Source organism: Hemibagrus wyckioides, linkage group LG18, assembly GCF_019097595.1.
Source record: "Hemibagrus wyckioides isolate EC202008001 linkage group LG18, SWU_Hwy_1.0, whole genome shotgun sequence".
NCBI lineage: Eukaryota > Metazoa > Chordata > Actinopteri > Siluriformes > Bagridae > Hemibagrus > Hemibagrus wyckioides.
Window position 1 is genome coordinate 21754023 of NC_080727.1, and position 27618 is coordinate 21781640.

General features: G+C 40.3%; 1 protein-coding gene across 6 annotated transcripts in view; it reads right to left on the reverse strand.

Moving 5' to 3' along the window:
- Positions 1-12172: 12172 nt before the first annotated feature.
- Positions 12173-27618, reverse strand: part of nrg2a (neuregulin 2a) — an 87255-nt gene continuing 71809 nt past the window's right edge. For 3 of the 6 annotated variants that reach the window (XM_058416273.1, XM_058416278.1, XM_058416277.1), the window contains exons 5-11: positions 26038-26096; positions 21848-21871; positions 17935-18037; positions 17637-17772; positions 17421-17548; positions 16058-16279; positions 12173-14651 (exon numbers count right to left, since the gene is read on the reverse strand). In XM_058416273.1, coding sequence (XP_058272256.1) covers positions 14000-14651; positions 16058-16279; positions 17421-17548; positions 17637-17772; positions 17935-18037; positions 21848-21871; positions 26038-26096 — 1324 coding nt within the window. In that variant the 3' untranslated portion in view covers positions 12173-13999. Of the gene's footprint in view, positions 14652-16057; positions 16280-17420; positions 17549-17636; positions 17773-17934; positions 18038-21847; positions 21872-26037; positions 26097-26380; positions 26458-27618 lie in introns of all 6 variants that reach the window. The other 3 variants (XM_058416275.1, XM_058416274.1, XM_058416276.1) reach the window with 3 other exon arrangements.

Consider the following 27618-nt stretch of genomic DNA (forward strand, 5'->3'; position numbering starts at 1 on the left):
AAGGGTTTTATACTTATCTGCTCAGTCCCAGTCCCAGTCTTGGTCCTCTCCACATTTTGTTTCTCACCCAGCTGCAGATTCAGCCGATCCGGTATAGCTGATTATTAACTTACTCAGACTCATATTCTGCTTCACGTAGAGGTGCTAGACATACAGAAAGTAAAGCAATTGCTGCTTAAATAAATACTCTACTTTGCATATGTTTGTGATTATGTGAGCAATATGTGAAAGAAAAGTAAAAGTAAAGGATTTCATTGTGTTATGCCCCGATAGTGAACATGTAAATTTCACATGAAAATGAATTATGTGTGTATATACGCATAATATGAAAAATCAAAGCATATGTTGTACATGTGAAAGATTAAATGTAATGAATACTGTGAGAAATCAGGTATGAATAAAAATACATAGGGAAAAGGGGATGTGGTAGCTTATTGGTTAAATCGTTGGACTCCTGATCAGAAGGTTGTGAGTTTGAATCCCTGGTCCACCAAGCTGCCACTGTTGGGCCCCTGAGCAAGGCCCTTAACCCTCAATTGCTCAGCTGTATGAAATGTAAGGTGCTCTGGATAAGGGTGTCTGCCAAATGGCATAAACGTGAAGATCTGAAAGCAAATTCAGATTCCTCCAGAATCTACCTAACAGCACCTTTATTCCTAATCTTTTAAATGTAATCTAGCATTGCAACATCTCTGACCATACAAACTAGCCTAATGCTAACAGCTAGCTGTCAATAAAAAACGCTCTGGTAAACATCAAGTGTAGCAATGAGGGATCGATATCAGGCCGCATTCTCGCTGTCACATGATAAAGATTAGATTTGTTAGCATTTTTAGACTCCTAGATGCTAAAAGGTCACCTTAGGTGGAGATTATTCTTTTGAGTGAAAGTGAAAGAAAATCATAGCATGGCGGTTCTTCCCAACTCTTGGCCTGTATGAATGAGGATAACAGTTCAGTGGACATAAAAAGATACTAAAATTAACTTGATGTTTCTGAATCATTTTTATCAAAATGAAATCTTATTTTTACTTCATGTTGATGCATGTCACATCTTTTTATAGCTTTTTGCTTGTTTGTTGTTTACTCGTATCTCTACGCCCCTCTAGGTGCATCTTACTGGGAAGTGCATGCAAGGAATTACAGATGGCACCAGATAAAGTCTGACATGGAATTCACACCGATCCACACTCACATGAGAATGAGTAATGTTGGTTTATCTATTTGTTTTTATCTCAGGGTCAATGTTCATGTGCCAGTGCTGGTGAAATGACAGTTTACAGCTTTGTACTTTTGGCATATAAGTCATATTCCTGCTTTGCTTTTTTTTATTTTCTTTTTCATACTCCTTTGACTCATTTTGATGGTGATGCAAGGACAAATACAGAACTAGGAAGATAGTCATGAATCAAAAATAGTCAGAAATAGTTCCTCAACTCTAGTAAAGACTTAAATACTAGGGTTATAAAGCCATGGCTCGAAATATTTGCATCTGGATTTATGCTGCGTTTGACTTGCGGGAAGTGGGAAGTCTTCTTTATTATTTCTGAATTTGTTTTCATTCTGAATAATTTATTCCGTAATACAAACACTACAGTGCCAAAAGTATGCGGACACCTGACAATCGCACCCATATGTGAATCGTCCTCAAACTGGTACCATGTATGGAATGTCCTTGTATGCTGTAGCATTACAATTTCCCTTCACTGGAACTAAGAGGCCCAAAGCTGTTCAAGCATGACAGTACCCCTGTGTATAAAGACATGTTTCGGGAAATTTGGATTGGACGAACTTGAGTGTCCTGCACAGAGCCCTGACCTCAACCTCACTGGACACCTTTGGCATGAACTGGAACACCGACTTCACCCCAGCCCTCTTCACGTGACATCAGTGCCTAATGGCTGAATGAGCACAAATCCCCACAGCTACACTCCAAAATCTAGTGGAAAGCCTTCCCAGAAGCAAGGAGGTTATTATAACAGCAAAAGAGGAGCTAAACACGCATGTATGAGCCAAATCTTTGGCCCTATCGAGAACCATTCATATTTGTTTCACTATAATCTGAACTTAATCACTCATAGCATAGTAGTTTCTGAATAATATGCTTTAGGATGAAGAACTAAAGCATAACAAGCATAAAGAATAACTGAGTGCTAAGCTGATAGATTAATAGGTTATAGGATTTAAATATGCTTATAGTAGTGACAAAGGGATCAGGATCTGCATGTGGATTTATTTATGTAGAACAGACATAATGGAGTGAAAGTTATACTTTCCTCTGAGGGACGCAGCAGGAGGAACCTCGCTTCAACATGTGCAAAACATTCTTGAAGTCTTACAAGGGTATATGTAGGTCAAGTGCATACTCTTATTTACCTCACGCATGCCCCAAATGCCATCAGCTCATACCTCTCTCAGGTTCTTGCTTCGGGTCACAGATACAACTTTGTCGTAAAATGTATCATTACTATATCCGTGTTGAACCATCATTGTGTTGTTTAGTTGTAGTTAAAGTTCAACTTCAGCAGCTATTTTGTCATATTGTTCGCTTTGACATGCTGCTGGCATGAAAACCCACGCACTTTTCATTAGATGAGAAAGCAAATCCCATACAAGCAACCCCAGAATTCTTGGCACCCTTCACGTACAAATGACTGGAGAAAAGAAAGATCACAGACAATTACGTACAGTTTCAGTAACAAAAGTCTAGCTAATCCAAACACATTTTCTTGCATAAATCTGTCTCCAGTTAACACTTTTCTCCTAATGTCCTGACACCTGTGTCCTATTAGCACCTGCAAACATGAACTGAATAAATAAACCATTGCTATAGGCTGGCTCCTACCATGTGCTTGTGGTTGGGCCATTCCAAGCATTCTAAGATTAGTTCTTGTTATGTTGAAGACTCAAAGGGTGAAGCTATGACTACTATTGGGAGATTGGGGGCCCTGTTTTGTAATTTGGTCTGCAAGTTAGGATTAGCACTAACTAGCATTTAGATGGCCTCTACGTCATGGTCAGCTAGGCACAGGGAGTGAAATCACAGGTACAGGGCTGACAGAAGAAATAAAGATAAAAAAAATCTCAATATTTCAGTACTAAGTTGGTCATCATCATCATCATCATCAGCAGCAGCAGCAGGGGTACCGTGTTCCTAATAAAGTGGTAAGAAAATGAATTTGGGAAATGCATTTCTACACCTGTAAGAATATCCAAAGAAATTGCTATTCTTTAGGAAAAGTCTGCTATAGTTAAATGGCTGTCTGATTAAATCTATTGTTGTCTTTACAGTTATGTATTTACAATATGCCAAATAAATGTACAAAATAGAAATTTTTAAAACCCTTATAAAGCAGTATAAAGCAGTTATTGAAAATTGAAGGTTATAATCACCCTCTGCATCCAAAATGCTCCCATTTTACTTATGATGGGATTTTTTTTGTCCAGCAAGCCTTATATTTGACCCCACGCTCATGTGTCATATTTTTTATTACCTTCCATAGATTCCAAGGTTTTAATGCACACTGATATTCAAGATATTCATTTACAAATTCTGGTTGCCTCTGGCAGAATACATTTACATTTCTGGCATTTGGCAGACACCCTTATCCAGAGCAAATCACAATTTATCACATTTTATACAACCTTCCCATCAGAAGTCCAACACTTTAACCACTAAGCTACCTCATCCCCCCCAAATTAAGGCTGGTTAGTGGATTGTCTTTTTTGAAAATCAAGATCTGTGATCAAAACACACATCCAAGTCACCCTGGTTTGACTCCCTTCATCGATGCCCTGCTGCTGATATTTAGCATTACTCTCTGAGAACCACTTCAATGGATGCATGTAATGCTATAGTGCTGCATAATGTTCCAAAATCAATACCATTTCAATCATGGTTATACAAAAAGGCCCACATGGACCAATGCCTGACCCTGTTATTACTTTTTCACAGACCCTCATAAATATCATTGCGCATGTTGATTAGAAAGAAATAGCCCGACTGTCAATGATTATGTGAACGTACTTGTTTTTCCTGTCAGCTGTGTTTGTAAAATGACATCAGTGTGCTGCTTTCTGCTGGTTATTTTTGTCTTGTTGGTATTGAACATGCCAAATGTGTTAGGCTGAGACAGTTTGGGGGCAGACCGAGGATCTTTAGTGGGAATATGGCATATTTCAAACCATTTTTTTTTCGTCAGCGCTGGTTGGGAGTGGTTCTTCATTGTCCCCATTGTTAGCCTTTCTGAAACGCAATATCAGTCCCTCCAGTGCCGTATACCATGATTTATTCTACATGGAGGTATTTCACATGCTAACAAGATATAATAGATAGAGTTTGGCCAGCAGGAGTGAGCCATGTTGAGATGATGACCTCCGGTTATACTGTGATTGATGGACACGCAGGCTCATCTGGGACGCATATGGCTGTTGGATCCGCTTGCTGCGTTTCACACGCCCTGTATGCCGCACTTGCGCGGAGCTGCCGACACATTCCTGCCCTTACGCAATCATAAATAACTCAGGAATATATTTCTGAAGTACACTGTATAAAGCTAGACTGTGCAGGCATGTCCAGAGATGGATGTGGAGGACAGTGAGGTAGTGATAATGCCAGTTATCCATCCATACACCATGCATGAGTAGCATGTACTGTGCCTTTGATGTCTGCCATCCCTGCACTCTCTGTGTTATCATAAAACATCTGGACCAGAATGATTGTCTAGCAATTATGTTTTTTTTTTTCATTGGTTGGTCGTTTAATAGGCTTGGGTTTACTTTATTTGCTGGTCATATATCAAGGTATTTGTGGCTGCCATAGAGCAGGCCTGCCTTTCAATCAAGGAGACTTAAGATGAGTGTGTTTGTACAGGAGGAGAGTGTTGGGTGTGTAATTAGTGGGCTTCCTAGTGCCAGGTGGGAGAGGAGTGTTTCCAAAAGCTTTGACATGTCCAACTGTGGGAGCAGAGATTTGCTCAGGGTGACACCTGGCTCAAAGCCTTGTGGGTTCTGTGGAAAACAGAGACATGCTACACAAGGCCAGTTTTCCAGACCGCATTTCTGCACCAAATAAGCAGAATATTCTATCAATCATCAAGGTGTTTGCTACAGTTACAGGATCTGAAACTGATATGGCATGCTGCAAAGTCCAGTTATTTTGTGATGTTTGCAAATGATCGTTCTGCCTCCTGCATTCCTGGGATCTGTGATTCTTTATTTGGCATGTCAGTACAACATGCATGGTCATGTTATGCAAACGTTCTTGTGGCCTCAAGTCCCGGCATTTTCCCCAATCATGATTTTCTTCCTCCTAAATTTACATTTCCTGTTATATCTTCATTGTTGTTGTTTTTTTTAGCTTTGATAGGTGGGCAGATGGCATCTAGTAATTTATCATTTATCTATGCATCTCACTGATGGAAATATTGACTCATCTGGCTGCCTGCTGTAGCTGTGATAATGTTTGAGACTTCACTGGGATCTCTTTATAAAAGGTATATACAGTGTCATTTCTGTCAGGTACGAGACAAAGCGCCAGAGGTTTGGTGTGTTTATTGAAAATGACAAGGCTGACCGGGGCAAATCCAAAATCGTAAGTCATGCTAAGATTAGAAGCACACTAGACTAAAGTGCTCTAATACTGTTTCCCCAGATTTCCAACACCTGCTGGGCTTGATGGAACTAGTTATGACTGATGGAAGTGATGCATCGATAATGGCTGTGATCTAAGGGAACAAAGGTGACTGGTTTGGAAGCACACATTGGAAAGTGATCAGTTTGGTGTCTTAAGCTAAGAGCAGAAAATTGGTCTTCTCCATCTGGCCATTAGTTTGGGGGTGGTATTCTGATATTAAGTTCCTCCAAACTCCCAAATGCTCTATAATGGAGCTCCTCATTTGACATTTAAGCTGAGGCCCCTGACTAGAAAATATATCCTCTGAAAGGCTGAAACATCTGAACATGTGATTAAACAACTCAGTAGTCTAGAAGTTGGCTGGCAAGAGAAGCTTTCCACCTGACAAATGCTAACCACAAGGCAGCGATCTTGGCTTTTACATAGACTGGGCATTAATATGTCAATGTGTATGTCTGATGATCAATTATGTATTGTTAAAGGATGTTTAAAAACCAGGAATAGTGTAACCTCACAGTTGATTGATACTGTTCACCTTTTGGTGAGGAACATCTCAGAGACACCAGCATCTAACACTGACTCTCTCAGCCTCTCTACTTCGCACCAAAATGCTTTGTTCTGTACCCAATCTAAACTCTTGCCTTGGGACCAGCTGGCAGAGATAAACCAGATCTCAGCATAACACTCATGGTCTCTGTCTCTCTGACAGCCGGAATAGTATTGCAAATAAACTATACTGCATAAAGTGACAGCGTTCCCATGGAATCTCTGGAGCAGGAAATCTGCAATCTGTGGTCATGGAACTTCACTAATACCGGGCTTGGAGCAGATGATATAGACAACAACAATGATTACCACATCTATGACTAATTACCCAAACAACTCCAAAAATATTAACTTCAAATATTAAATTTGGCATAAGCCACACTCACAGTCAGAAATAATAACACAAGTTAAAAGCTGTGATGGCCTGTTTTTCACATTGTATCTGATGTTACCCAGACTGTAATGGATGCATTGATTTGCAAGTTGTAACACAGTTCAGAACACTGAAGGCACATTGGGAACACTAGGTGCCAGATTTATTCAGTCGTTGCTTAGCTGATACATAGCTGATATTTCACACTAGATTCCCAAGAAAACTGGCAGTAATACCTCACTTTGTGGAAAGCTGCCATACTCCATCCATCTAGCTGAAACTGTTCTTGTAAAATAAGTTGTTCACACAGCTATTCATTAATCTAAGAGCAACGTCAAGCTAACTCAGATTGAAAGGCAGCTTACACCATTAAAGCTAACGAAATTGTACTTACTGCTTAATGCCAAGTTTTCCATCAGGATAATTATTATTTTTTTTAATTTCCTTGATGTCTTCATTGTCTCTTATGGACTTACAAAGTGTTCATTCATATCCTGTAACTGTTTTATCCTTTTTGAGGTCACGGTGAATAGCAGGAACACTGAACATGAGGCTAGTTGGGATACCAGTCCATCACAGGGCACTGTGCACACACATTCACACCTAGGGGAAAGTTAGATCTGCTAATCTACCTACCAGCATCTTTTTGGGAGGTGGAAGGAAACCCAGTTGAACACAGGATTGAAACAGGGACCCTGGAGGCGGCAACCACCGTGCTGCCGATGTTTACAGAACATTAGGTTAAAAATACTTCCACGAACTTAAACCAGACACACACTGTGCTATCAGCGTGTCTAGACTGCATGTCCTGACAACAGCAACATGGCTTAAGTTACATTTAATCAGCCAATTATAAACTTGATGATATCACATCACCACTAATGTTTTTTTACTTCTTTGGTGCAGTGTGATAGTCTTTTAAATATACAATAGTTTTAGTCACTGCTGCAATCGCATTTTCAGAGAATTCAGGAGAAGAGGAAAACCTCCCATTATACTTGAAAATGTTTACTTTTTTCTATATCATATCATTTTTAAATCTAACATTAGTTAGAACTGCATATATCTCTATACCGATAAACATTAAAACATCTCTTGCTAGATTTTAACAGAACTGCAGGAGGTGGTGCATACGGAAGTTCAGAAAGGCCATGTAATCTCTTTTTGGTGATCTAGAGAAAACAACTTTTGCTATCTAGAGATCACCAAAAGGAAAACAACCTCACGATCTCACGATCAAGAAAGTTGTTTTCTTGAGATACCAACTTGTTTTTCTCATATGTCAAAATGCAGTATTGGGCAAACATACAGAACCTTTACTGCAAATGGCTAGTGCAGACATCTATCTATCTATCTATCTATCTATCTATCTATCTATCTATCTATCTATCTATCTATCTATCTATCTGTCTGTCTGTCTGTCTGTCTGTCTTTCTGTCTGTCAGCCATTCTATCTGTCTATCTGTCTATCTATCTATCTATCTATCTATCTGTCTGTCTGTCTGTCTGTCTGTCTGTCTGTCTATCTGTCTGTCTGTCTGTCAACCATTCTATCTATCTATCTATCTATCTATCTATCTATCTATCTATCTATCTATCTATCTATCTATCTATCTATCTGTCTGTCTTTCTGTCTGTCAGCCATTCTCTCATTCTATCTATCTATCTATCTATCTATCTATCTATCTATCTATCTATCTATCTATCTATCTATCTATCTATCTGTCTGTCTGTCTGTCTGTCTGTCTGTCTGTCTATCTATCTGTCTGTCTGTCTGTCAACCATTCTATCTATCTATCTATCTATCTATCTATCTATCTATCTATCTATCTATCTATCTATCTATCTATCTATCTATCTATCAGCCATTCTCTCATTCTATCTATCTATCTATCTATCTATCTATCTATCTATCTATCTATCTATCTATCTATCTATCTATCTATCTATCTGTCTGTCTGTCTGTCTGTCTATCTATCTGTCTGTCTGTCTGTCAACCATTCTATCTATCTATCTATCTATCTATCTATCTATCTATCTATCTATCTATCTATCTATCTATCTATCTATCTATCTATCTATCTGTCTGTCTGTCTGTCTGTCTGTCTGTCTATCTATCTGTCTGTCTGTCTGTCAACCATTCTATCTATCTATCTATCTATCTATCTATCTATCTATCTATCTATCTATCTATCTATCTATCTATCTATCTATCAGCCATTCTCTCATTCTATCTATCTATCTATCTATCTATCTATCTATCTATCTGTCTGTCTTTCTGTCTGTCAGCCATTCTCTCATTCTATCTATCTATCTATCTATCTATCTATCTATCTATCTATCTATCTATCTATCTATCTATCTGTCTGTCTGTCTGTCTGTCTGTCTGTCTGTCAGACATTCTATCTATCTATCTATCTATCTATCTATCTATCTATCTATCTATCTATCTATCTATCTATCTGTCTGTCTGTCTGTCTGTCTGTCTATCTTTCTGTCTGTCAGCAATTCTATCTATCTATCTATCTATCTATCTATCTATCTATCTATCTATCTATCTATCTATCTATCTATCTATCTATCTATCTGTCTATCTTTCTGTCTGTCAGCAATTCTATCTATCTATCTATCTATCTATCTATCTATCTATCTATCTATCTATCTATCTATCTATCTATCTATCTATCTGTCTATCTTTCTGTCTGTCAGCAATTCTATCTATCTATCTATCTATCTATCTATCTATCTATCTATCTATCTATCTATCTATCTATCTATCTATCTGTCTGTCAGCCATTCTATCTATCTATCTATCTATCTATCTATCTATCTATCTATCTATCTATCTATCTATCTATCTGTCTGTCTGTCTGTCTGTCTGTCTATTTGTCTGTCTTCTATCTATTGATCCATCCAACCATCCATCCATCAGTGGAGATGTCCTCGTCCCTCTGACTGTCAGCTGTGGTCTAGCTGCAGATAAGGCTCCGTTCTTAGGTGATGGACACTGATTTGGAAAGGGTCTAGCGCTGACAAACATAAGTCTAGGTTGATCGATAGATAAAGCGATAGAGAGATGTACTTTATTGATCCTGAAAGGGATAATGTGGGAAAAATATAGTTGGACACCATACACACTCCCAGTCTCAGAATCAAACCATGAGGCTTCCAGGCCGTATCTCTACCACTGAACCAGCTCCCTTCCGACAAGGTGTTGTCTAATGTATAGTTGTTGAGGTCACAAGAAAAAACACATAAAGCATGACCTTTCTGGACTTCCGTAGGTGCTTCCGTAAAATTCACTTGTTTATGTATTCTCAGTAAGAAAGGTCATAATATCCATATTTAAGGTCATCATGAACTTTTTTGGTTGCTCCTATACAATAATAAATGCAACGGTTTAAATGTTTAAATGAAGCACTGCACTATAGCTAGCCAGCTAACTAGTTTTTCTAGCTAATGTTAACATTACCACTCTGGTGGTTACTGTTTGTGATTAAGTAGGTTGCTGCTAGACAAGTTTGCTAGCAAACTAGCTAATGTTAGGTACTCTAGCATACAAATGTCTAGCTACATGCAAACTAGCTTATAGTGCATTAGGTAATTACTAATCAAAACTGATAAAGCTAGCTAGGTTTACTAGAAAACTAACTAATGTAAATAAATCATATTACCATACATTGGCACTAGCTCATGTTAGATTAGCTATTAGCATATGCTGTTTAAGCAAAACCAGTAGAAATCTTTGTTAGCAGACTAGTTATATTAAGATTCTATTAAGTTTAAAGTAAATAATAATGGCTTTTACTCCTTGATATTGCCCTATATAGCAAAAACCGAACTATTTCTGAGTAACCATGTAAAAACTAAAGCTATGTAAAAACATTTTCTGGAAATTAGCCAACTACTGTAGCTTGGACTCACGTATATTTATATTTTCTACAACAGAGTACAATATGATTGAACAAGGAAGAAGAAATCTAGATAATTCTATAGGCTGGAATAGTGTATTGATAAAAATGACATATTAAGCAGATCTGTAAAGCATTTGAATCTCATTTTTCTTCTATAGTGCTGAATTTGTGACAACCTATTATCATACTGAGGGGGGAACAAAAACCCTCACGTCCCCGATACTCGTCATATAATACACACATTGTGAAGTTTTGGCTGATTAAAACCGAACTGAATGTCAACGTTTGCTGACCCAGAACAACTTGATGTCTACAGAGCATTAGCAGTGTGTCTCGCTTCAAAATGTTGATGGTTGAGTATTGTTGCATGTGAAAATATCATTTCCACTGCCTCCAGGTCGATGACAAAATATGTAACAAGGCCAATAATTCATCACTCAAAAATTCTAATTACATGACCTTGTTATACATCTTATTCCTCTTGATGCTTTATAACTACACCAGTGTAGACCAGTTTGTTTAAACTCTGGCTTTGGCAGCTGAGAACATTAGGCATCTGTTTCGTGTTTAGGCTCGTCAGGTTCGCCCGAAGAGGACGAAAAAGCATAAAAACTGAAGGCTTGATCAGGTTAATCACTGAGGAAAAAGGAAAGTGTTACCAATGATAGGAGCCAGATGAATGATTTGGCAAGTGTCTCAAAAGACAGGAAGAATTGTCTCTTTGACACAACAGCTCAGATGTGCACAGCTGGAGCTACATACCCTTCCTCGTACACACTTTCTGACCTCCCACGTCTGTTTCCACCGCAATCTGTCTGGATCTCCCACACACTTTCTTGCGGTCATGAAGTGTTGATAAATGTAATGAACGTCGCTTTCACGTGCTAATGATTAATATGGATTTGTTCGAGTCTTAGGGTCTTCTATGCCATTTATCCAAGAACAGAAAGGAAGGTTTGGATAAAATGTGATAAAAAGTGGACCACTGTGACCAATGAGAGGTATAAGTTGGATAAAAAAAAAAAAAATCCCCCATTTTCCTCAACAGTCAAATGAAATAAACAGACAGATCTCTAGTCATTAATGTACCGCATGGACAAATCACACACAGCAGGGCTGCAGATATATCACCACAAGTTGAAATGATACGAAGGATTTATTTTTTTTTTTTTTAATGTGAAGACGTGGATTCAATTTTTCTTTTTTTTATTTTACAATCTAAGACAACCTGGCATGTATTTCTCTTTTTTTTTTCTAGCATATTCCAAGAATTGACATGTGGGGAGGGGGGGAAGATTCTCTTTTTTTTTTTTATTGCTGGATATTAAATGAAATACACTTTCACTGACTTGGAGGGAAATAAAATCATCTGCTGCTTTTTACCATGCACCCATTTAACCTTGACCACAAGGACATGCAGAGGAGAGGTGTTCAAACTTCTCAAGCGAGGAGGAAACGCAAAAGGAAGAAACCGTAGGAACAGAAGTGTCAGAGTCTAGTGGGGCTTTTTGGAGAAGGAGGAGGAGGAGAAGGAGGATGAGGAGAAGAAGGAAGAGGAACATGAGGAGGAGGAGAGGGATATCACATTTAAAACTAACTAGAGAAGCACTGTCTGATTTTGCATTTCTCAAACATACAAACAGGAGCAGGGCAGGGAATAAACAGAAGACAAACTCTGATCGTCGTAGTGCTAGAAAAAATGATATATATATATTTTTTCATATAATACATTTCTCTTGCTCTGATGCCACCACAACAGAGCAGGAGAAACATGTTAGGATCTAGATTTTAAGTATATATTATTTTTCTTTGCTTATCTCATCACAGATTTTTAATCATCATTCCATTCCTCCCTTTTCTGGATTTCCTGAATGATCTATGCCACTGATGTATTCCTTCACATCTGACATTACACCGAAATCTTCGCATTTACTTTCCAGAGACATCTTGGCCAATTGTTAGCATGAGTAAGTGTTCAGGAACTTCTATAAGATGATCGGCATTACGAACGTCCTGAACGACGGACTCATGTGGGACTAGAGCCGTCCGCTTTGGTCTTGCCTGGACTCCGAGATGGCCATGGTGAGCAATGTGTCATGATTTGGTGGTCTGATTGATTAGAATTAAGGGGAGCTCAACTCAAGTACACCAAACTCAAATCAAGCGTCACAGTTTTCACACAATGCACTATGGTTCTTTCAGAAAACAACCGGTAAAATATAAAGCTTGCATATTTTGGCATATTTTTATGGCCCCAAGGAAGGAAGTTTCACAGCTATTTGTCTTGTCTTTTGTGTGTGTGTGTGTGTGTTATGATGAGATTCCCAGCATGGATGGGGATGGAAGAGGGAGCTTATACATTCATAAGACTGCGAGAGTTTTCCTTTTACTTCAGACCTGTGTTGGAGGGAGGAAGGTTAGAGGAGGGGTTGTCCTGAGACACTACGTGGCTGTTCACCTCTCTCTCTTTCATTCTTGAAAATAAAAAAAGCCCCGGCCTTGCGAACAATATTTTCCTCATTTTGTTTTTTTTATGTTTCTCTTAATGAAAGAAATGTTTAATGTGTTCTGTTTTCTAAAATTCATCAGTGGACTCTTTAAAAGTTTCTATTTCAGCCTGGCTAGAAGGACAGGATGGACAGAATGAGAGAGAGTGGAACAGGACTGTTTAGGAAGAGAGGATCGGAGTGCGGAGGCTCTCCAATGACAAAGCCATCGACAAAACCTCCACAGCATCTGCTACAGATGGACAGGTTTCTGCCTCTCAGTTCGGAACAAGCTCATGACCCTTGATTCAGTAGTGTGAAGTCTGATAAATGGACACTAGTCTGGAAAATTAGACCTCTCCCTCCTTCTGCTCACACAGGTGTGCAACACGTCTACACACACTCAGCTGGACATCTGAATGCACATCACATGCTTTTCTTCTGTTTCATTGGAAAAACAAAACAAAACAAAACAAAATAAGCCCCTGTCCCAGTTGCATTTGTCATTAAGTTCCTGTTAGGAAAGCAACATAATCATTTAACATGTGAATTATATTCTTGTAAACATACACCTTAAGAGTGGTTTATATTGCATGATGTGAAAGGGGGAGGAAATGTCACTGCTCAAATGGTTGGGTCAGCTCCCGAAAGAACACGAGGATAAGGAAAACAAAAGGCCAAAAAAGAGACAACGAAAGAGTGCGTATAAAAATGAGGCGTCCTTATAAGAAAGGCTACAAAAACTCCACTGGCCCTCTGGCATCGGCATACAGCAAAAGGCACCACAATATTATTCTATTTCTTTAAGTTGTGAAAAAATTGGCACGTCTCTTTTATGCTGTAAATCAAAATGTACATATAAATAGAGTTTTCCCTATAAAAAAAAGTCTTTGCTGTTAACTAGTAGACAACTTTTTTTGCTAAAATGAAAATAAATATTTCATTTGTTTAGAATATCTGTTAGTTATATAAAATAAAAAATATTTTTTTATAGGTGCAGGTCTATAGGTATACAGATTTCGCGGGTGGGTAGGTGGACTGTGTCTTTAGTGGGCAGCTCTGTCCGGTTTGGAGCGTGCGTGCTGCTGCTGCGTGTGTCTGCTCTGTGTGTGGGAAGTCCGTGTGTGTGTGGGCGGCGCGGGCCTGTAGATGGCTGAGGGCTCGGGTGTGTTTATGTTCTGCATGCTGAGGAAAGGCGTGCTCTCGCCCTCCTCGCCCTCCTCCGACTCACTGTCCGACAGGCAGCTGCGTGAGCCCAAGTCCCGGGGTGGCCTGTAGCCCTGCGGTGCCACGTGCCCATTCAGTCTGGACCTGTGCCAGCGTCCGCTGCTTCTCTTTGGTTGCTCCAGTGAGGGCGGGCACTCCTGCGTGCTCTCGTACTCATCGTCGTTCTGGGCCAGCCGGTATGGACTGGAGGGCAGGCTGCCTGCACTGTCCTGCAGGTAGGAGCGTGCCCGCTGCTGTTGTATCCGCTGCTGGTAGGGCTCGTGGCGCTGGGCCTCGTGCAGAGGCAGCTGGTAGCAGCGAAGCAGTGGCTGGTCCTCCTCAGGTCGGTAGGGGGTGCGGGCAGCTGGCGGCAGAGACATGGCGTGGCTGGCATTGGGAGACGTGATCTGGAAGGTAGGCACCTGTGGAGGCAGTGAGTAATGGAAGTCCACTGGAGACAAGCGTGCTGGCGTAGTCAGGGCTGACACGTACCTGGGAGAGGAGAAGAGAGAGAGGATGGAGTTAGCAAAGATATTCATATAAAACATATATGGTAAGTTTTACTGACACTTATAAAAGCCCCTATGAAACAGCTAGTAATCTAGCTAGCCATTCACTCTGTAATGGGAAGCAGAAAACAAATGCTGTAGCCTCACAAATCCAACCAATCAAGAGAAGGAGGCATGCCTACTTGCTTGTCAGTAACTGTTAATTCAGAAATCTTCCAATCCTGCACCTGCATTCAGCCACTTCACCCAAGGAGGCTGGTTTTGTTGGTGTGGCTTGATGTGCATGTGCTCCTCTAATGTATGCCAAATTCCTGACTACATCTTTTAAGTCGTAATAAAATAAGACAATCCCTATGATTATGAACTGAAATGAACTGTGTCACTGAAAAATGTACATTCCTCTGTAGACATGTTTTGCCCTGCCTTTGAAGGGGAAACTAAACGCTCATCGACTAAGTACACACTGTCTAATCAAAGCACAGACTTTGACAACTTAGACCCCCTTAAATAGAGTACTGGTCTAATCCAGTGTGAGTTAAATGTTTACATGAAGAGAAAATAGAAGAAGTACCCCCACCCCAAACACAAACAGTATTAAGTGATGAGCCTGTGGCTTTTCGTGTGTTGTGTGTGTATGTGGCACACTATAAACCAGGCACACTCAGTGACCTTTGCAGTGTTTAAATTTGCGTGATGTTTGTTACGCTGCGGCGTAAACAACTCTACCCATCTTCGCTTTAACTCGAGGAAAATGACAGCGTGAACATGATGATCCAGCAGCTGATGGCCTCGATAGCAAATGTAAATGCTTCCATAAATAACGAGTGCCGTGGCTACGGGCCACTGTTGTGTGGTGTTACACGCTAACAACAGCAAATGTGACGACTACGCCTTCTTCTTAAGCCTCCTCCACTGTTCGCTCCATCCCTGCCTCCAACTTTTGCTCGACACTGAGTTGGCTCTTACACGTACAGAGAGTAGAAGCTACTGTATTTTTCTTGAATGGCCTTACCACGTGATCTTGGAAAGAGGGAAAAGATGAGGTAAAGTCAGTGATACACTAGAGATTTTGGGAAAAAACCCATGAGATAATGTGTTGTTCAGCTCTTGGTGACTTAATGAACCCCTTACGGTATAAATCCTCCTGTTTTGGCTGTTGCTCGATGGCGGGGGTGGCTAGCAGGCAAGAGATAACTGTAAATACAGCTGGCCGTGTGCTTGTTTCGCTCCCTAATGTGTATATGGTGCATCTGGGTTCAGCTTGTCAGGACACACTAATATCTTTGCTATGTAGAGCGCTATATTGTGTGAATTACAGTACATGAGTAGTGTTCTGCTTAACTGCTAGAATCCCAGTGCATTTCTAAGCACAGCAGGGTTAAGTGTCACCTGTCGCTGTGTGGTGAGTCGAGCGAGTCGAAGGAGTCTCCATAGCGCATCGGTGGCCGGCGGGACTCGGGGTATCCGCAGTGAGCGGCACGACGCGCTCGTGCCTCCATACACGCCGGACTGCTGCACTTACTGGTGCCCACAGAGGACGAGAGCACACCCGAGGGACAGTCTGACAGCACGCTGTCCGTCCGCTCCAGGCTCCACGTCTTCTCGTCATGTCTGACGCACATTAGAACAACAAGAGAGAGAAAGAAACAAACTGATGATCCGAAAATGTGTGTTCTTTTAGCAGGCAGATGCAAACAAGATGCCACAGCTTAGGAAACATGGCTGAAATCATGATTATGCAGGGTTTTGGAATGTGTATATAAATGTGTTTCTAGGTGTGTGTGTGTGTGTTCTTTAGAGTTTTACCAGTCTAAATACAATATTCAAGATTGTTTTATTTGGTACAGTTCTTTACTTAAATGAGCAAATGAACAGGACAAGGCATGCAAATATGGGAAAATAATCAACATCATGATGGAGTGATGAGAATCTTGCAGAGAAACTGGAACTATCTAGAAGTATACAAGGTTTCAGTAAACCGAGCGCTGACCCCGGAGACTCATTTGAAAGGTGCATTAACTAACTAGGAACTAGTCCTTACTATAGTGATGATATAATTAGAGCAAGCGCATTAATATAAACCCGAGCAGTCAGATTTGAGAATGCAAAAGCATTGTGGTGTAATTTCTAATATTATAATAACATTTATGTATCTATATTAATCACTGAATTATTTGAAATCGACAGAAAATGTGCAAGTTTGGAATTTTGAATGTGTTTGAGTGACATTACACAAAAAATGAATTGAGGAATTTAAAACTCGTGATCACCCTGAACGTATGATTAATTGTGCAGCCCTAGGAAAAACCACGAAACAGTCACTCAACAGCAGCAAACACTGAACTACTGTGAGTGTGAAGTAAGACTTCAGGCTATAATTCCATGTCAGAAGCTCAGAGGGGGAAGAGTAAAGAATGTCGTGTAGGGGTAAAACAGACCTAGCGCTCAAACAGAGCTTCATTTGGCACATGAGCTCAGTTCATGGTGAACAGAGTGACTAGTGACTCTGTACATATTGAGTGGATTACGTTGCACTCAAAGTGATTATTACAATATGATTTGGAATATAACAAAACAAAATAGTCAACACATAATGTTTTTTTTGGCTCACGTAACCAGGATGATTTAACAAAAGTGAAAGATCTGGTTAGAATCTGTGACTGGTTGGAAGGCTTATCCAAAATGGCTGCTTGTTAGCATAGAGTAATGCGATTATGTGTGAAAACCATACGCATGACTGTGATGACCGTACCTGTGTGTAGAGGAGTGGGCTCGGGTGGAGGAATTGTGAGATCTGGAAGAATGATGGCTGCCGGCAAACGAGGTCTCTGCTGCGTCTCTCATCACTCTCTCAGTAGCTGGGACGTTCTTTGAGATATACTAAAAACACACACACACACACATGTTCAGACAATGCAAAACAGAGACATCTAAAATCGTGGTGGAGTATGCTTGGAGGTAGACCTACATCCACCATTGGGATCTCCTCAGGGCCAGGGCCCGGGTGGTTGGGCCCGTTGGCCAGGCTGCGATTGGGGTGATCCAGACACATGTTCTGCCTCAGGTGATTGTGCATCTTCTTCCTCTGTTTCCTAGGGGGGAGGCTATAGTGAGGCAGCGTCACTCTTTCGGAACACTGACCCAGAGTCACATTTACTACATCACACACTCCAGAGCGCTGAACACGATTACAGCACGAAGGGCGGGGCCAGAATTAAGCTTATGGTGGAGTAACTGCCCTGTAAAATGCTCTGATGGGTACTTACTTGGTTTTGCAGTACGCCACCACGCACACGATGCCCACCACCAACAAAGCCACGCAGATGCCTGTGATTGTCAGGACTCTCTTCTGATAGAGCTCCTCTGCCTCTGTACCACACCAGACACACCCACATACACAAACATTCAGTCGTCACTGTCTCATCTTCAGCATGTCATATCAACCTCCACACATCCTCCTAAACATTTTCCACTGCTGCTATGGGAAATCACGCCATGGGTGATATGGCACGAACGTCATATCACGATCCTTAGTACATGTTATCACATGATAAATGTTTCTTTTACTAAATAATACGGAAACACTTTAAAGGGAAATCTTTTCCTCTACTCATCCTCATATCCTCTTTAAACCGTCTATGCCTCATGAGCATATCTGGCTAGGGGCGGAGCTTATTTTTTATATTAGAAAAATGTCAAAAGAAGAAGACTCCAAATGTAGAAGGGTCTGGTTCTATAAAAAATATTGTTAATCGCAAGTTAACTGATCACAAACTGATTATTATTGTTCTGCAGTATATAAGTGATTGACAAATTTGAGAGAAAATAAATAATAAATAAATAAATAAATAATTCACACATAATTAAATCAGATTTGAATTTAAATGTCCAATCAGGAACTCTGCAATAAATTCTCATGAAAGTACTTTTCATGTTTTAATACACATAAACATAAACGTATTATTATTGATATCGATATCATTTTGCCCAGCCCTAGCTGTGCACACCTCCAGCTTTCACGCTACTACAGCCCTAGTGTGCACCGAGTGTGTGTAGGTACAATGGGCATGGAGTATGACTCAGGTTCTGCAGTGGAGTTGAGCTCCTCACTCTCATTAGCCACATGAGGATAAGAGTTAATTACAGCTATGGGACATGCCTGAGCCTTCCTCTCTTCTCTCTAATGGGCCAGCTCAGCAGTGGAAAATGCTTGGGTGAGCCATACGCACATCATTACCATGGATGTGAGGATGGATCACACTGCGCTAAAAGGGAATCCCTGCAGGCCCTGACGAAGCTGCCTCCCTGATTCCATAGATGTTTCTGTCCACTGGAGGGCATTGCATTTCAGATTAATTTATAGCACAGCCTGCTTTATGCTGGGGGACCAGTGGAGATCCACCAGCACAAATACAAATGACTATGCAACTCAGGCTACGCTACCTGGGATTACATAATGGAACATATGCAATCAGAGGTGCAGGTTGGGGCTCTCAGTGGCGAGGTTAATTACAGCTTTTTACTATGGCAGCAAATAAACAGTCAACTGCAACTCAAAATCAGGGTAATAAATGAAACTGTCCTTAAAGCATGCTGAACGATCAAAATAAATGAATGAATAAATAAATAAATAAATAAACGTTGAGGAACATGAGGAAAAAAAACAGGCTTTTATGTTTCCCTTGGAAGTGTTGTTTTGAACGGCCAAATGGATCTTATCAGAAGACGATTTCCACAGCTAAGGAAAACTTGTAATGATTAATAATGCTATGATCCAGCTGTGATGCGCTTTGAAGACTAATAAGCTAATATTTCTTATCTAATATTCCATATCAGATGGAAAATCGTGTTTAGTGGTATAGTCACTTGGTCAAGTTGCAATGTTTTTAATGCATCATTCTACAAAGTAAGGACTTAATCCAATCTGGCAACCTTGACAGCAGAGTGAAAACAACAGGTAGAACCTGTGAGGGTAATAATAGTTTTTCGCTCTGTGATAGAGAGAGCCTAGTGTATACGCTCTTTTTTTTCCACTCAACAGGAGTTTATACACATCATTGAACAGGTCATTTCCAAGAGAAACAATCAGCTTTAGTAAAAGAAAGCAGGCAAATCTATAAAAGAACATCAAAACAACAACATAACCAGTGCACAAATGGAGTCTGGCATGCTATTTACTACAGAGAGAGTACATTTGAATGCCTTAAAACAAAACCAGGAACAGCAAAACAAAAACAGAGACGGTGTCCAATTTTCGAACGAAGCACGAGATGAAGTACGAATCTCAGAGTTGCGGGGAGTGAGTGCGGAGGGAAAAAAAAGGCACAAAGACAGGAAAACATGAGTGTAGAGGGCAGAGAAAGATACTGCAGATAGAAAAGCAGAGGTATCGAGAAACGAGAAAGCGCATATATTGTCGGAAATGTGACAATTATGCCCCAAGCAAGGAGAACAGGCTATTATCTGCAGCACTCGTCCACATTTTTATGAACGATCTTTATGAGAGCTGGGAAAATTTTCCATTACCCCGACCACTCCTTCTCTTGTGTCCCCTGCCATGACCCAGCATCCAGTTCCACATCAAAACAGCAGAGGATGCAGGCAAAAATTCAGCCGGCAGGATTTCATCTGGTGTTTGGTAAACAAGGCGGTCGTTTTAAAAGGATGACGTCTGATAGCATAATCACGGGTGGATTGGGGAAGCTTTGATGAATGTACGTGCGTGAGCGAGGCTGACTAGCAGGTGACACAGCTTGGGTCTGAACTAGCCAGGGGGATCGTAATTATACTCTTAGCACTGCTACACAAACAAAATTCACTTGAAGATATCCTTGTTTACTTAGAGGTAAATAACAGGCTGTCGAGGTTTACGCAAATCCCTCGTGTCACTCTAACCTTAGAACAGGACCATCAAAAGGTCACAGGTGGTCAACTTAAAAAACCTACGCACATTTATCCCAATGGAGGAGAAACAAACTTGTGCTTACTAGCTCCAAAAACACCTTTTATTTATGACATGTTTTTATTGAAAGGAATACTGGGGTTTTTTTCAGCCAACTTTCAAGGATTACCTTAAAGTGACAGTCATTTCCATTTGTTTCCCTGCACTGAGAAAAGAACGGAAAATTTCTTGTCGATGCTATAAAGACATTTATGTGGAACGTTTTCGTGAAAATCTTAGTTACATGTATTTGTAAACTTTCCTAGATAGGTGGTTATGTGTTTACGGTGCAGACTTGTAAATAAAAGAGGTTGTACTGATACTAGGAATATAACTAGGTACATTGGAGTGAACAGGTAAGACGTGTTCTAAACAGATACGAATATGAATAGAAGGTTCACTGTTAGCCTAGATATATGTCCTGGTCAGGGTCGTTGTAGTTTAATATAGGCTATTGGTTTGTAGCAAAGATAACTGACTAAATATCAGGTACAAATGAAAGCAATAGGGAAGCATTTTTGAGTGTTGAGTCAGAGCCGGAAATTCTGGACAATGCTGACATGTTTTCTGATTTTTTCTACCACATGTTCAGTTTATGCTACAACTGTTTTGGTTTAAAAATTAGACAAACGTAGTGGTAATGTGCTACACCGCTAGGATACCAAAAACTGCAGGGAAAACACAATTACCCAGTACCTCACGCCTCACGCCTTTATATTTTTGGACTGCATTCAATACCAGACTCTTATATGGGAGTTTTTTAGGTGTACAGAATTTCCGTTCTTTCCTCAAGGAAATTATCGCCTATTTTAATCCTACATGAATAATCAATCATTATCATTATGTCGAAAAAAAAAAGACAAAAACTTTAAGTATCTTTAGCCTGCTGGTGTTGATCCAGCACTTCCTGCATGCATGAACCAAAGTGTCTTCGGGTTTCATTTAGAGCAGTAAAAAGTCCCACCTGAGTCCTCTTAAACGAGCCACTACAATCCCCTTCAGGCTTTTCCTGACAGAACGAGGGCTGCAGATACCGATTCTCATGCTGACACCAGGAAAAAGGGGTTATATTACTGCACAGCAAGTGCTGACAGACAGATCGATCTGTTAATCAACATGTTCGATCGCTTTCGAGTCCATCGGAGAGAAAAAAGAAAGTGATGGAGGTCTGGTGAACACAGCTGGATCTACACAGATCTACTTAAGAAAAGAATCGGGGAGAAAGAATCGGTCCATACCCATAAACTCAATCCCAAGAGACTCTGCCATGACAGGAAGGTGACAGGTAGAGAGGGAGAAAAACACAACAGAAACAAAGTTTAAGAGACGGATCTTCCAACACATGTGCATTGCGTGAGTGGCGTGAGAAGGGTGAGTCAGGCAATAAGAGAGGAACAATGTTGTAGCCGAGTACGCTTATAAGCACCAGAGTATTATGTCAACAGCGAGCTGTTAGAGCATGTTGGAGCATGCAGGCATGCCATACACTTCCCTATAGGCTAGAAAGCACTTCTAGATTAACAGGTAGGAAATAGATGGAATTGTCATAGTCAACTTATAGTCAGTTGCATACTTGGGTTTGGCAAATTGCCCATTTGGGTGGATTAGACAATGTCTAATAAAGTCTGGTTAGTTTCCTTTTCTTTTTAATAAGGTTTATTATGTTATAGGAGGAGGAACTATAAGATTAATTAGTTATTTCATGTATGATTAAGGGTTAATGTCATATTAATGACAAAGAATTAAATTGGATCTTACCTTCTGGAGCACAATTAGAGATATTACATACATTTATATACATGAACAATTTGGCTGATTTATTAATCTTATTATTATTATTATTTTTGTACAGTTAAGTGTTAATTGCGGCGAATATTTATAAGACTCTGTCGTCGATTAACATGAACATGCTGTTACGGTTATCTGCATAACCACTTTCTCAGAACTATTTGGGGTTTCAGTTTGTTGTTTAGTGTTGCATGTTGTGCTTGATCAAAACAGCTATGATTTATGATATTTATAAATGTTTATCACAACTGGAGGAGCACAATAAGCTCTGTTAAGATCAGGCTAGATTACAAAGTTGTATACAGCCACCTTATACCGTTCAGCTTAGTTTTGCATCAAGAATGTGAGTTGCGCAATATTATCCCACATGGACTGCTGGATAAGTCTGTGCTCTGTTTACAATTTCCATCACATGCACTGTGATTATAAAGCCTGCTTTCCAAACCTGTTGCTTCTGCACTGTTACAATATGCCATATTTAAAAGTGTAGAACTTGTATGCAAATATTATAACCAAAAAAACAGAAAAATGTTATATTGGTTACTGGCTAACATTCCTCTGAACTTATTCTAATTTTCAAGATTCTGGATGAAATCCAAATTATTGTCTGAATATCATTTCCATTATTAGCAGTGTTTCAACGGAAGAAGACCTGTCAGCCAATCAGAAATGAGCATTGTCTGTGGTCGTAGTAAAATCCAAATTCATTGCTTATGAATGTTTAATTAAATATTCTGTAAAGTATAGTATTGCAAAATATTACACAGAGCTGTTATAAAAAGCGAGTTCCCACAATGATGTCACATGCTTCTATTTTGGGAACTGGGAAATTGATTGGACGATGACAAATGTGTCAGAGCAACATGCATCCATTTCTAAATGTCCCATCCCACTGGGCGTCTGGGGGAGGAGATAATCTGTCTACTTTCTCAAGATGGATGAATGTAGGCTGCTGTAAATTTACCCAGCTGTTAGAACAACGACTGGACCAATGCATGGACCAATACCATCCTAATAACATGTTTCTGTACATTTGATTGACGCGAATTCATCTTCCTAGACCAGTCCTTCTGCCTTGGGTTGTCTGCTTGGCAGGGTGGAATAATGAATCGTGTCAGTTATGGTGATGCAGATGTTCTAGAGGAGGATGCTTAGTGCTTGTGTTCTTCATATAGAATAATATGCATGGTCACTGACAGAATGATGAACTTTTCATAGATGTGATTTTTATGGAGACATGGAGAGCAAAGGACCCTCGTTTCCCATCTTCAATATCTCCTGAAGCTGCCCTACTCATTACTCAGGAATTTCAGTCCGATTGCATCAACAGCACCAGTGAGATTCATAACCCCAGTGAAGGCCTGTACTGGAGATGTTTTAAATGCATGACAACACTGTAACAGTGAAGATGCCTCTCACAGATCCAAGATCCTCTACTCCAGACCTCCCAAACAGTGCACAGAAAGAAAGACCTGGTTTTGATAGAGCATGAACTAACAAAAACTAACGTGCAAAGACTTGATAGGTGACCTGAACAAAGGTAACCATTCTGCTGTTATAAATCCCACGTCAAGACATAACATGACACGTTAATAGGCCCTATGTCAAATTATACTATTCGCTGTGTGCCGTTTCGAGTGCCTCCTTGAACGTCATTCCATAAATTATACCTCCTTTATTCTTTTATTTGGAGAGGAAATCTGTTTTCCAACCGTTCCGTAAGCTTCTCGTCCTTGCGGGTTTGTTTACATCCAAGTTGACGTGATTTATCTGCTGTCCTCTTGCAAATAAATATGTGTTAACACCAGGGTCATGTTGAAAGGTAAACAGTGCCAGCATAGCAACGCTGATGAGAGCACAAAGCCATGGTTCTGTGTGAACAGCGGCCTCGCGTAAGAGCCAATAGCCCACAGCCATGAACTGTCAAAGCCATGTTCTCCCTGTGCTCCGCCTTCTTCTGGGACTAATTCCATGGTTGATGGACATGTAAGGAAGGGATAGTGGTGTGTACTGGGGTTAAAGCATGTTACCCCAGGAAATAGATGCTATTTACCGTCACTGTAATTAGGGGGATGGTCTTGGAACTGGAAGGATAAGGGGGGTGAGAGGGGTTTCTGTTAGATTTTCCCCTGGAGGGAAGATTATATGTATGAAAGGAACTCCAGTGGTGTATTCCACACAAATGAGTTTGCTTTATACAGTGTAATGGTATGAAAGCTTGGTTATTTAAAAAAAAAAAAATATCCACAATACCCGACTCTCCTTTAAAGGTCTTTCTTCTGACGATGACTGCATGCCGTCAGGCCACCAATACAAAATGCTTTGACGAAACACTTTGCATGTGGACGGCATGGCCATAACAACGCTGGCATGTTTGCTTAAACTAATCAGACCATTTTGGTCCAGTATTCAAGTCTGAACAAGATGTTGGTTGAACCGTAGGACATGATTATACTTGGGTTTCAGTCATGCACATTTGACAAGTATTCTTCTTCAACTTGGAGGATTATGACATTCTGGATTTTTGGTTTGCACCGTGGGTGGCTGTCTGCAAAAAAAAATAAAAAATTCTAGTGTAAACTGTTAATGGGCTATTGTTAATTCTGTCACAATGTCTTCTTTACGGCTTAAGCAAACAATTCATGGAGGAATCTCTATCTACCGGTTTACTCAAAACTCACTTAACGTCGCTCACGTGATGAATTCTGTCAATAAACATTTAACGTATATGTCCATGTAGAACACTTCCTTAAACAATTTAGTTAAAGCAGTTTTCAAATGACGATTTAGACCTATTATGACCACAGGACTGCTGAATTCTCAAATCTGATTGGTCAGAAGGCGTAATAATACAGTAGGACACTTTATAAATAGATTTAGAAATGCATGAGTAACCATGACGTTTACTGTGTCAAAAACATTTATTTAGCATTTTTGGAAGGAGTTTGTGCATTTCCTGAAATTCCTGAACAAAGTAAACATGTGCCTCAGTCTCCACCTTACTTGTTGACTTGTGACTTGTTTACTGTATTCTTATAGTGTTGGAAAGTTAAATAACATTATATAAGTATGCTTTTTCGAAAAACTTTCTCTTATACCTGACTCATCCCAAGACACTTATTCTGAATTTTAATCAGATTTTCAGTTCCTTTCTTCATAGGTAGAAGCTGAAGCAAAATATTTATGTATTATGCATACACTGTACAATTACTTACACAGCTGAATTATTATTTTTTTGATCCCACACAGACTGTAGTATACATGTATTTATATTTAGTTAGTACTTGTTATTTGTTTTAATGTGCGTATGCAACACCGATTAGTAATCTAATAATGGCTTAGCACAAACGTATATGATTCTCTTTTAATGAAACACATGCAATTATACTAGATACCATGCGTATGACTTATGCTGTTAACTTATGATATGATTTTTTTTTTCTTTTAAATGAAATCCATCAGTAAAAGGTGATGCATGGAGGGTCAATCGGTCACTGAATGGAACTGACGTCTGCGTCTGTTAGGTCATGTAGCAGAGCATCCACCATTAGAGAGTAACAAGGAGCTCACAACACAGCAGCTCCAGCATGCAGCACTGACAGACAGACGGACAGACAGACAGAAGAAGAAATGGACATACGGTAGAAACTGGCCATAACGTAGGTTTGACAGCGATCGCCATTAAAGTCATTTGGACACCTGATGGAAGAAAACAAAACCACAGAAAGGAGGAAGGGGACAGGAGGAAGGAAGAAAACATAAAGAGAGGAGAAATGCAACAGGAAGAGGGGCAAAAAGAAGAAGAGAAAGAGAGAAGAGAAGCAGAGAAAACATGAAATTAGAACAAGAGCAGCATCATGGACCGCAAAGGCCAAAGCGTCCCACTGTCAGCACCTCTGGGACACAAGACAGGAGGGACACAGAAGTGGTGACAGCAGGACACCAGTCCTTTGTGTGAAGCTGCGCTTCTCAAGTCAACATACTTTCACTAGGTTTGGGCATGCGCAGCCGCAGGGGCTCTGGCTGCAAGCACCGTGGCCCGAAGTATCCACTCGGACATCTGGGGGGAGGAGAGGGGGACAAGATGACATAATAACACATAGACATTATGCATTCTGGACTTCATCTGGTTGTACTTGCACACTGAATCAGTATGTTTGGTTCACGGTACATGGTAGTCAGGGCTTGAAATGAACACCTGTTATGTGCTATACTGCTACTGCTATTCATGATGGTGGCGGTGGTGGTGGAATCCTTACAGCTCATAAAAATATCTCTCACCAGCCACCTTGCTCATTCATGCAATTTTCCTGTCAGCCATTAAAGTGGAATACACATGCAGTTACACGGAAAAAGCTTCGGTTACTGTTCGCATCAAACATCAGAATGGGGATTTTAGTGATAAAATGGTCAAGAAGAAAAAATGTCCAGAGAGTTGCGGTTCTGTGGGCAGAGACACCTCGCTGATGACAGCGATCAAAGGAGAATGGTCAGACTAGTTTCAGCTGACCAAAACAGCCACTCTTTACAACCGTGGTGAGCAGAAAAGCATCTCAGAAAGCACAACACTTCAAACCCCGAGGTGGATGGGCTACACCAGCGGAAGAACACATCGGGGGATCACTCCTGTCAGCTGAAAACAACCAACCAACAAGCATGCTGCAGTCCAGTGTAACAAGATGACATATTTTTTCTACCATTCTGATGTTTCATCATCTGTCAGTTGTATTTTTCAATGTATAATATGCCACACTCCTTGGTTCAGAGACCAGTTAACCACATGAATGGTGGCTGGTGAGCGAGAAAGTGATCCATTTCAAGCCCTGATAGTAATGTGCAGAACGTAAAATTTGGAAATATGCAGTACGTCAACATTTGCTGACTAGAGTTGTGAGCCAATGTGTGCTCATGTCAAACACAGAGCTGTGATTCTGTCATGATTTCCATTCATGCATTTGATTGGCCAATTATTCGCATTGGTGTTGTTTTGGTAAACAAATTAACACTCATCAGTGCATAATGAGTGTTACTCATGTTTGGCTGATGTTTTCACAGTGCTCATTTTGCAAACTCGGTCAGCACTGATGAATACGTCCTCAATGTGCAGGACAAAAAAAAAAAACGGGTGGGTTTTATGCTTTCTTTAATCATCGCTTGGTCTGCTGAGCCTTCTTCTTTCAACTCGCTCTGCATGGAGGAGGCTGCAGATCCACTTACCGTG